We start from the raw sequence: 12,358 nt of genomic DNA, 5'->3' as shown, positions 1-12,358 counted from the left end.
TACTTGATATATGCCTTAATCTAAGAAAATAGTGAATTTGTATACTTCTTTAAAAAAAAAAGCCCAAATAAACAGACATAAAACTAGATTTAGTTTTTCCCCAACTCCTAAAATTTAAGCACTCTTTTAAATCACTACAAGCAAAATGACTCTGATGTAGTTGAAACAAATCTATGTGAACAATGACAATTATATGTATATATATATCTATAACCTGCAAAGCTCTCATTCCTCCTAAAAACGCTGGTAGGTAGCTGCAGCGCCAAAGAGAAAACTTAAGGCAGACACATTATATAACCTGATCAAGCTCATAAAACAGTATTAAGTAGAGGAAGCAGGACTTGGACCCAGTTTTCAACTCCAAATCTAGGGTTCTTTCTTGCACAATATGCTATATCTCATTTTTTCTTTTTCTCGGTTTAACTTGCTAGATATAATGTCATAAGATTTATCTGCTCCTTTGCCTTTCTACTTGAGGTTAAGAAGAAAACCCTGAGAATTAAAGCAGAAGCTGTACCTCCATCAATAAAGGTATCAGGCCCTTAGGTCTAATGAAAGGATATTTTTCCTTTGCTCAATCATCACCTGACCATTTTCAATCTCTTCACTGTCCTATGGCCTTAAGTGCTTTAAAGACTAGGAAAAATGCCATATATTCACTTAGACTCCACCTAATTTTTATAGAAAAAGTAATGGCATGTTTTACCTTAAGATACTTACTTGTGAACATTAAGTTAAAAAAATGGCTAGCTGCAGCAAGAACAACACGATGAGCAGGTATCTTTCTTTCCTGGACCATGAGGATCACATCACACAGTGTTTTCTAATCAAAAGAAAAATATATAAAATTAAAAGGGCTCACTAGTACCGGCTTAGCTCACGTGCACGTGCTCGCACGCACACACGCCTGCCTGCCCTCTCCCTCTCTCCCCCCCCCTCTATATATAAACAGGTGCTTGCCAAATGCTTTATCACTATTTTCTATGTAAATCCAGTCTTTTTCCAGCAAAGAATTTCTTTCTAAGACATATTTAGGAAGAACTTATAGAGTTGCTGCCATGTAGATCAAAATTTGGCACTGAGTTTTCCCACTAGTAAAGAGAAAAAGTTCCTCATAATCAGAAACGAAGAAGTCTACTAACCCCTTAGGGAAACCAAAATTTTCTTTCTGATACAAATTCTAAGATATTTCTCATGGTAAGCTTTCTCTGGGACAAATTAAATGACACAGTATCAATGCCCCTGATAATTTTTCAAACACAGCAATCCGTTTTTATATGATTTTTTTTCAATTATCTATCCTTGATAAAATCCAGAGCATACAACTGCATTTCCCAAAAAAGTAGCTTTCATAGATCTAACTTCAAACAGAAATAACTCAGAGTACACAGAGTGGATGAACTGAATGCCCCTTCAGCAATCTTTCCTTAAATAACACTTCTCTCAAATGCACTTCTGATAGAAGCTGGATAGCAGCCAGTTTTAAATTGTGATTTCTGACCAAGGCCAAAATAGTGTCACTCTAGGCTGCTGAAAGAAGGCAGCTCTAGAGTAAATACTTCATAAAAATGTGGGGAAAATGGAATATTAAAGAAGAAAATTAAGATTTACTGGAACCCTTATAGATGAATTTAAAGGAAAATAAGTGTCCTTTCTGTCAAATAAAACTTCGATTTCTTAATGAAGTTAAAGATATAATGTACAGGTTAGGCTCACAGAAACTTTGGTGCCTACAATGTATTAAGCACTGTCCTCGGCACTGGGAATATGAGGCAAATAATATATTTAGAGTAAAAAACAATCTGTCAGTCACAAATCTAAATAATGGGCTAGCAGTTCAGAGGACTTGCATTTTGCAAATTGTAAGTGCTTTACTATAAAAACTATTAATATAGTTTCTGATAGATAAATTACTATTTCCGATAGATAAATCACGACTTTATTACTTTGTGAATAAAAATCGAAAATGGTAATGTTTAGAATGAGAGAGAAAATGGGCCCCAAATAGCAGGCTAAGAAATGCATAAAATTTCATTTTTACAGCTTATTTGAAGATTTAAAAAAAATAAGGCCTATAGACTATTGCTTAGAAATTATATGCAGATTACTTACAGCTAAAGCTATTTTTATTCCATAGTGTCTTAAATTTTTATATTTTCATTTCCTTTTATATGGGGAGGGAGTACAGAGTATGCATAGTTCTCTGATGATTCTGTATATACCACACCAAAACATACCAAATAGCAAAACTAAGCTAACTATTTGGTTACCACCAAAACAAGCTGATCAAGTTGCGCACTCCAGAAAGAGAAAGACAGAGAGAGAGAGAGAGAGAGAGAGAAGAGGGGAGGGCAGGAGGAGGGGAGGGGAGAGGAAAGGGGGAAGAAGCAAGGAGAGGGAAGAGGAAGAAAATAGCAAGCAAATCAGATTGTATCAGATCATAAGGTTCTCATAGGAGAGGAATCTATGGCTACTGATGAAAACTTCCATAAAACATAGGGCTAGGCCAGACGCGGTGGCTCACGCCTATAAACCTAGCACTCTAAGACGCCGAGGTGGGAGGACTGCTTTAGCTCAGGAGTTGGAGACCAGCCTGAGCAATACTGAGACCCGTCTCTATTAAAAATAGAAAAATTAGTGGGGCGTGGTGGCATATGCCCATAGTCCCAGCTACTCGGGAGGCTGAGGCAAAAGGATTGCTTGAGTCTAGGAGTTTGAGGTTGTGTGAGCTAGCATGATGCCCCAGCACTCTATTCAGGGCAACACAGTGAGACTCTGTCTCAAAAAAAAAAACAAAACAACAACAACAAAAACCCACAACAGACAGACACAGGGCTAAACCAAAATTAAGCAAAAACATTTCCAAGGCATACTCAAGAATAGTTTATAAGTGAATTCATAGGCACTAAAGGAAGTTGGAGAAATGGAGATCTTTGTAAAGCCAACTGAGTTTTAGTCTAAGATTGATCTCCAGTTAAGTATTAATGTTCTGTGCGTGTGGGTGAAATGGGATGAGCCTTTTGTATCCGAATGGTACATTTACTTGACTATAATAGACTGATAATTTTCAATAATATCAATTTGGAAGAGGCGTAGTCACAGACAAGAAATAGGAAGAGATAGAGACCCAGGTAAGTTGGAGAATATGAGAGATAACAAGTCCTAGATGAGCTGAAGAGTGAGAAACCTAAAACAAAAACAAAAAAACTAACTTTTGAACAATAAAAGTTCACTGGTTAAACTTAAGAAAAAAACCCAACTTGAAATTCCTCTGTTTGTTTGTTCTTTGTATTTGTTATATTTATGTGTGTTATCTTTAGGTCTTACGAACAGCATAGATTTCATCATGACTTAGTTTGAAGTTCTTATCATCTAAGATAATTTTTAGTAGGGTTTAGTTCAATCCTTCATATTTATTATAATATGCTTCATCTTATATATGCTATCTTCTTTTATGCTATTTGTTATGCTTCCTTGCTGTCTTCTTTATAATATGCCAGTTAAAGTGCCAGGTGCTATTTTGATCAAATTTTCTTTGTACTTTTTTCTTCCTTTAGGGACTTATTTATGCATCTGTCAACTACTTGCTAACTGAATCCAGAAGGGCATTAATCAAATATTATTCTAGGAATGCAAGAAGAAGTCAAGAACAATGACTCTATTATTGTAGTTTATTATATAAATAGGTTAAAAGAGAAAAACTTCATGTAGAAAAACTTCAATAGATGCCAAAAGAGTGTGTGATAAAATTAAAAGTTAATTTCCTGAGACTCTTTAATAAATAAAACGATGTGTCTGTATACTGAAGTCATTTGTCAGAAATCAATAGTAAACATCACATGTAATAGTGAAACAGCAGAGGCATTATCATTCAAGTTTGAAAAAAGGTATACATATCCTTGTCGTTACCATTATTCAACATTGTTTCGGACATTTTAGCAAATCATTAAGAAAATAAGGATAAATCAACTCAACAACTATAGAACATGAAAAGTCAGTAAAATAGCCAGACACAAATAAGATAAATATGAAAAAGCAATTAGCTACCCTACATGCAATAAGCCATAAAGGAACACAAAAGAGAAAAAATCTCAAGCAACAAGATAATTAAATATTGAGAAATAAACGTAAGAAATATGAGGGATCTTCATTTAGTGGGAACTTGATATGTGATAAGGATATCATTTCAAAAACATCGTGAGAAGGTAGAGACCAGGGGATGTTCATGGCAGTGAAACTATTTTGTAGGATACTATAATAGTGGACACAAGTCATTATTCATTTGTCAAAACCCATAACATGTGCAACACAAAGGGTGAACCCTAATGTAAACTATGGACTTTAATTAATAATAATGTAACAACGACTCATCAATTCTAACAAAAATACCACATTAATGCACAATGTTAATAATAGGGGTAACTGTGGGGAGGGAGGTGAGGGAATAAATGGAAGCTCTCTGTACTTTCTGCTTAATTTTCCCATAAACCTAAAAGTGCTCTATAGAATAAAGTCTATTAATTTAAAATAATGTGTTGAGAGATATTTGAAAAAAATGTTACAGAGATAACTTAATCATTTAGGGAAAATATTAGATTCTTCACTTCTAATGTAACTCCCTCTTCCTCTGGGAAGGAAGCTTCAGTCCTTTTCTCCATCCATCATGAGTGGAAGAGAGACTACAGGATGGACAAGAGTGGTAGAGGTCACTGACCACACACAGCCAGGCCTCCTGGCTCATTCTTCTTCCCTAAGTCTGTCCCCAAATTGGGACATAGCTCATTGAGGGCAGGGGAGGATTGTTCCTATAAATCAGCTGCTCTGCCTCAGATGGGGTGGGTAAGTTTAGTTTAGGGGAGAAATAACAGGAAGCCCAATTTTATGCTCAGGTCAAAGCCACATCCTCCAGTCTGTCTTCACCATTAATTTATCTGTCTCTGTGTCTACTTCTCAATTATTCAGAACCAGTAGCGAAGAGCCTCTCAAATCTGTAAGTATAGACACTCAAGCATCACAGAAGACAGAGACTTTGATGCAGCTTTAGTGCTTGCAAGCTTGGGGGGCTTTTGCAGGAAGATTCCTTTGGTTCTAGGAAAGGCTCACCCCAAAACAGCCAGGCACTTTAGGCATCTGTTGGTACAATGACCTTTTGCTCTTTATTGAGTTTGCCAGTCAGGACTGTAAAAGGCAACAAGGTCCATGTAAGCTCTAAAGCATTTTATGAGTTTTTAGCTTTTAATAGTATGTGCTCTCACTAGTAGAAGGCATGCAATCAACAGCCCCAAATTCTGTTCTTCATTGTATCCCAAAGAGAGGACTGAGGAATGACTAACCTTTGGGTTTATGTGGCTTGTCTACAAGGTTCTACAATCAGTCCTTCCCTGAGTGACTGCAAGTTGCCAGTGGGTATAAAATCCCTGAGCGGACTGTAGATTCAACTATATAGTTGGGTGGTGGATTTAAATCACTGAAAAGATAAAGGGAAATGGGGCCCTTATTATATATATAGGATAAATCATCTTGAATTGACTTACTAGAAAATTCTCAACAAAGCCATAATAAACCCAAAGGTTGAGAGAAAAAAAGATCTCTAGGAATTATGCTTGTTCGGAAAAGCAAAGAAAAACAGGATGAACTTAAACATACATACAATCAGAATAAAGCACGTGGCAAAGTGAAAGAAAAACAAGGGAAGACTCCCAGAGAAAGTGAGAGGGGGATTTCCTTCCTTAAGGGAAATGTATAACAAGCCAGGCCTAATAGCTTTGAATAGGAAAAGAGACACATATTGGTATAACTGCCCTTGAAGAGATGGGATTAAGAAAAAAAGAGCTAATTTTGTTGTTATTCATTCAAGGAAGGTGTTATGGACCAAAGAGGAACGGAAGAAGAAAGTAAGAATTCAGGAGCAGATTAAAACAGCTCTCTCGGAAAAAGCCTGGATCTAAGAAAATTTTATAAAATTCCTCTTAAAGCTAAAGAAATTTTTTAAAAACTTAGAGGACTTCCCTTTAAGACTGGGACAACCATAATGGGTGATTAAATAAGTTCTGATAGATCTGAAAAGGAAAATCAGTAATAGAATATTTCTTGTATTATTAAGTAATTTTCAAGGTGCTATTGACGGGAAGACAGGTGTGATATATACGAAGTTTGTGGAACTAAGACTCTAAGGGAGAGTACTAGATCACATTAACGGGAAGTCAAATAATCCTAAAATAGTCCAGTCCTAAGGTAGATGCTGGACTTCCCATAATTGGAATTAACTTTCTGAGGGTGGTGAAGGCTGGCAGTAACTGAATCGATCCTGAACACATGGAACCTCTTATTTTCCATGGGAAACTCTGTAGGAAAGGCATTAGAGGAAGAAGTGTAATATGTCATCAAAACAAACATCTGGGCACAAAATCAAAAGGAAAGGAAAAAGAAGGAAAGTATTCTAACCTAAGAAATGTTCTACATGATATAGAAAGGAAAAGATCAAACTTAAGCAGGTTAACAAGTCAGCTGGGGCTGCCTAAAAGGAACAAATGTACAACAGAGGAAAACTAGACACTAGAGACATATCCCATTTTGACACAAATAGGTAACAGAAAGGAACATGTTTGCTGCCACTGAGTTTGCAAGGCCTTGAAAATTCAAATATTGAGGAGAGGCAAGGTTTTGAGGAGCATGCTGTAAAGGCCATATTGGTCCCTATGGAACAATAGGCCTTAAAGGAATGTTAAAGTCATTCTTCAGCTGAGACAAATGGAGAGGAAAGGAAGAAAGACTCCTCCAAGAGACAGGATGCATATAGACATGAGCAATTTCACAGCATGACAGGATCATAATGGGGACACAGATGTGCAGAATAACCAGGAAGATCAGAATTGTAGAGGATACAAGGCCACAAACTGCTCTGCAGAACTGCCTGCTACAAACGTGGATCACTCTTCTCTTCGAAAGGAGGGCGGGCTTTGTCAGTAGATATAACTCAATCATTTCAGCACCGGGTTGTCAGGAAGATGGGGTTCAAAAAAGAAATTAAAATCAAGCTTTAAATGTGCAGTGTGGACAAAAGGGCAAGAAGGGAAATTCTAGGAGACGTGATGGCTGAATATATCACTCTGACTCTGGAAAATTTCTAGCAATTACCCAAGAAAAATAATGTGTCCTATGCTTGAGAAGCATCATTATGCATAGATGAACTCTCTTCTATAGATGGTAAACTGTGCCCCTATTAACCTCTTGCTGGATGTTTCCTCCCAGCTGAGTTCAGTCTATAGATTATAGACAGCCAACACAGACTAGCAACCTCAACCTGTCAAAGCCAAAAGTCAAAGCCAAAAGACCTTTTTTTCTTCTTTGGGAAATTTGCTTACGTCTTTTTAGGTCTGTGGGGGTAGAGATGATGTTGTGCTTTTTTTTTTTTTTTTTTTTGAGACAGAGTCTCACTGTGTTGCCTCGGCTAGAGTGCTATGGCGTCAGCCTAGCTCACAGCAACCTCAAACTCCTGGGCTCAAGCGATCCTCCTGCCTCAGCCTCCCGAGTAGCTGGGACTACAGGCATGTGCCACCATGCCCGGCTAATTTTTTCTATATATATTTTTAGTTGTCCAATTAATTTCTTTCTATTTTTAGTAGAGACGGGGTCTCGCTCTTGCTCAGGCTGGTTTCGAACTCCTGAGCTCAAACAATCTGCCCGCCTCGGCCTCCCAGAGAGCTAGGATTACAGGCGTGAGCCACCGCGCCCGGCCAATGCTGTGCTAATTTTAAGAATCCCAGGGACCCTCTGACATACTGAAAAAGTATGTCACCAATTACCTTGAAATTGGAGAAATTCAGCTGTGGAGGTGCTAAACTAACTAAATCCTTTCCAGTGGAAGACAGCCCACATTGCAGCTGCTGAAGAAGCTACCCTGACTGTACCCAAACACTTAAGCAAATATTTTTTGGCTGAAGAGACTGAGAAATACAAGAAACCAGGGGGAGCTGATATTTGGAATTCAATTGCCTTTAATTTTAACACAGAGGGAGAGCATAGATGTGGGAATTTAATAATGAGAGGGTTCAAAACAGTCAAATTTGGGGGATTTTATGTTGCTAACATAGAATAAGACAGAGTGCTTTAACCCATCACTGGTTCACTGCAGAGTATCTGGAGAGCTATGAATGACACTTTGGCTTAGAAAAATTCAAGATGGGAAATGGCAGTAAACTTCCAGCCTGCAGTGCTAACTTAATGGATATTTACCTATTTCAAAGCTTTCTAGGGTAAAAATTTAAACAATCTCCTAAGCTGGTCTTTGGAGGATAAACAAAAGAACAGTTACTGGTAGAGGAGATCAGACACATAAGCATTTAAAATAGAACAAAGCATTCCCTGTGCTAGTAAGAAAATAGAAAACCCCAAGACAAGGCAAACTTGGAAATAAGAACTTATGGTTACTTGGTCCAGCTAACTTGTGTTGGGGCTTTAGGGTAGGGCTATGGTGTCTGAATCCTACCATTTGACCCTCTGAGACTCTCAACTCAGGGAGTTTATATAAGAATCAATAGCCAAATGAGACATCACCTTATTGATCAATGAGGCAACACATTATTGACCAAAGGTCAAATACTTGCTAATCCCGCATATGCAGTGCTTCTCTAGTAAAAGTTGAAAAATGAGGTTTTATTTGAGAAGCTGATATAGATATGCCTTTTAATCATCCCTGCATATCCCAATAATCTAAATCTTGATATTTGCATATTCGTATGTCCTCCCAAGGGAGAAGAGAGAGAGATGGTTGGGCCCAAACCCAGCTTATGGAGTCCATCATAAGACACATCTTACCTGTCCTATTTAGCGGATGGAGCCCTTAAGTAGAAGAATGTAGTTCTTAACAGAGTAACTTCAACATTAATAAAACAGCACTGTCTTAAATTCTAAATTAGATTAGCAACTATGCTTTCACTGGGCAAAGTTAGGAAGTGAGACAGATATGACCTCAAGATATCCCATTTCCTTTCTTTTGAGTCAAAGTCAGAAACGTTCTCCTCTTCCAATTCCCTCAGTCTCTTTACCTCTGCCTCCAACACCATATACAGACAGATAGATACACACACACGCTATTCTCCTTCCAGGAAAAAGCCTTTTATTTCAGTGCTTTTCAAACCTTATTTATGTAGCAGAATCCATTGTCAAATGAGCTGACCTCATATAATTTATACAGACAAAATAGTTTCCCTGTTGCCAGAAAAACAGCCTGGCAACCAAGAAATGGAAGAGGTTGCCCTCAATATTATGCTTAATGATTTACTTACAAAAATTTTGTTTCTGATTTCAGCAAACGGTCTGTTAGTGGCTTCTGCTACTTTAGAGATTTGGGGACCCAAAAGAAGAATGGTTAAACCAAGTAATATAAAAATGTTTCCTCGGCAACCTGCCCATTTTGCCCTCTTTATTTTTACCTCCTGTTCAGGTAAAAACAAAAGATAGAGCTCTGAAGGCCAGGTTATGGATGAATATTCATTATAAATTCATGACAACCTCAATGGAAACTTCAAAAACATTGTCAGGGCTGGGCGCGGTGGCTCACGTCTGTAATCCTAGCTCTCTGGGAGGCCGAGGCAGGCGGATTGCTTGAGCTCAGGAGTTCAAAACCAGCCTGAGCAAGAGCGAGACCCCATCTCTACTGAAAATAAAAAGAAATTAACCAGACAACTAAAAATATATAGAAAAAATTAGCCGGGCATGGTGGCACATGCCTGTAGTCCCAGCTACTCGGGAGGCTGAGGCAGGAGGATCGCTTGAGCCCAGGAGTTTGAGGTTGCTGTGAGCCAGGCTGACGCCACGGCACTGTAGCCCGGGCAACACAGTGAGACTCTGTCTCAAAAAAAAAACAAAAAAAACAAAAACATTGTCAGCCCTCAAACCATTTCCATTCTTCACAAAGACTACTTTCTTCAACCTCCAGCTTCTTCCACCCCCATTTCAGCAGATGATCTCGTCTCCTATTTCTCAGAGAAAACAGAAGTCTTTGGATAGAAACTCCTTTATTCTTCTGATTCCAAACATACCTACCTACCAATCCTCTCCTTCCCACTTCTTATGGAAGAGGAACTGTATCACATTTACTTTGGATCTCATCTCAGGAATTATCTATCAATTACCCATTCTGTCTAATATATATTCAACCTCTACATCTAAAACGGATTTTCCCACTAGTTTTTAAAGGCACTTATCTATCACTTCTCAGCCTTTTGGCTAAGATCAAGTGTAAAGCCACTCATCTCTCTCCCATTTAAACAAATAAAACCAAACAATCAACCTTCATTTGACTTCGTTACTCCCCTCAGGGCCAAATTTCTCAAAAAAGCTGTCTCAATTTCCTCATATTCTACTCACTTCAGCTCACACCTATCTGACTCCCATCTGTCTCACAATCAAAATAACTCTCACTGCAGTCAACAAACCCCTCTGTGTTCCTACTGCTATAAGCATTTTTAGTTTTAATCTTATTCTGACCTCTCAATGGCTTCAAAATTTGCAGTTATGCTGCTGAGTGCAGCACCTTAGATAACTTGGCCATCCTGACTTCTGCGATCCTCCTTCTGAAACAATTTCTTCCCTGATTTTCAAAACTCTCATTTTTCTATCCTTCTGGCTGTTCCTTTTTCATCTCCTTTACAGGCTTATCCCCTAGTCTTTATTCTAGACTCTTGACTCCCCACAGCTTCAATCAAGAAGTTATCTTCCGTATGTAGATAATTCAAAGTTACATTTCTAACCCACAACTCTCCAGACCTGTCAACTTGTCATATATGAGTCAATGTCCCAATGGCATCACTAACTAAACATATCTAAAACACAAATTACGAACCTTTCCCCAATACCTCGATCCTTCTTGAGTACCTACTCTCAGTGAATAGTTCGTCCTTCATCTAGTTATGTGTTCTAGAATCCTCGAGGTCATAAACGACACCCTGTATTGAATCCCTCAGTTTCCAATCAACCACTAGCATCACAACAGAAACAAAAATAGCTACATTTATTGAGATCTTACTTGTTACCAGGTTATATTTTCAGTTATCTTAATTTGGTTATCTAATTTAGTTATCACAATCACACATGGTAGTTATCATCACCAAGTCCTGTTGATTTTACCGCCTAAATCTTTTGAATGTATCATCTTTTCTTCATTGTTACTGCTGCTTGCTGCCATCATCACCTCAGTCCAAAGGACCATGTCTCACTGGACTACTGCAACAATTGCCTATTTGGTCTGCCAGCACCACTCTGAGAGTTCCCTAATTCATTCACCAGAGTAGTAAGCCATCTTTTTCAAAAGAAAAACAGACATTACCTACCCACCCCTACTTGCACACATACTTACAAGGGTTTTGGAATAAGGGCAAAACCCCCTAATCTGACTTAGGAAGCTATGCATGGGCAGGTCTCTAGCTATTTCCCCAGTTACATCTGGTACCATCTTTCCCCTCATGTTCTGTGCTCCGGTCATGCTGTCCTTTAATCAGTCTCCAACTCAGAGCCTCTGCATATGTTTTTCCCTCTACATAAGAAGTTCTTCCCTCCTATCTTTACCTAGCTAACACTACTTTTATTCCAGCTCTCAATTACCGCTTCCTTAGGGAAACCTTCCTGATGGTCAAATCACCTATGCATACACCCTCGATGTATCATGTTATTCTCCTTAATAATACCTACCACTGTCACAATTTTACACGTATTTCTGTGATTACTTGACTCTCACTTTTCTATTAGATTATAAACTGCCTGAGGATAGGGACTGTCAGGTTTTGCTTACCACTGCTGCCCCAGACTCCAGCAAAACAGTGGGTTCTCAATAAGTATTCATTTGAATGACTGAGCTAGGAAGCCAAACTGAAGTAGGGGAATAAGTAAATGGTGAGTAAAGAAAGGTAGTGATTTTACCTAAAACTTTTGGTTTTGACATGAGCAGAGAGGTATTATTTAGAGGAGAATGTTGAGACTAAGAATGGGGGGATGAATTTGTTGGTGGTTGCTTGGTTCAAAAGCTGGAGAAGTTAAAACATGTGTAAATGCCGAAGGCAAGAAACCAGCAGAGAAGAAGATACTCAACAAAGATGGAATAACCAACAGCATAACTTTTCTGAGGCTGGTATCCAGGAACCCAAAGCCTAGGAACAAGTACTAGCCTTAGATAGAAAAAGAGGTAGCATCTCCATTGTAGCAACACGAAAATAAAAAAGGGAAAGTTCCAAAATAGGTTTATAGGTTTGGTGGTAGAAAGTTAAAAGTTAGATAGTTCTAGGCCAGGCACCGTGGCTCACGCCTGTAATCCTAGCACTCTGGGAGGCCGAGGTGGGTGGATCGTTTGAGCTCAGGAGTT

The 12,358-nt window shown here is 38.4% G+C and overlaps 1 protein-coding gene across 2 annotated transcripts in view; it reads right to left on the bottom strand.

The window, feature by feature from the left end:
• Nucleotides 1-12,358, bottom strand: part of KLHL7 (kelch-like family member 7) — a 55,649-nt gene that overhangs the window by 38,278 nt on the left and 5,013 nt on the right. For both annotated transcript variants that reach the window (XM_012659437.1, XM_012659438.1), the window contains exon 2: nucleotides 721-823. In XM_012659437.1, coding sequence (XP_012514891.1) covers nucleotides 721-823 — 103 coding nt within the window. The remainder of the gene's footprint in view (nucleotides 1-720; nucleotides 824-12,358) is intronic.

The sequence above is a fragment of the Propithecus coquereli genome, unplaced genomic scaffold, assembly GCF_000956105.1.
Source record: "Propithecus coquereli isolate 6110/MARCELLA unplaced genomic scaffold, Pcoq_1.0 Scaffold61, whole genome shotgun sequence".
In the NCBI taxonomy this organism is placed as follows: domain Eukaryota; kingdom Metazoa; phylum Chordata; class Mammalia; order Primates; family Indriidae; genus Propithecus; species Propithecus coquereli.
The sequence above is the reverse complement of the archived record's forward strand: the minus strand, read 5'-3'. Positions and strand labels throughout refer to the sequence as shown.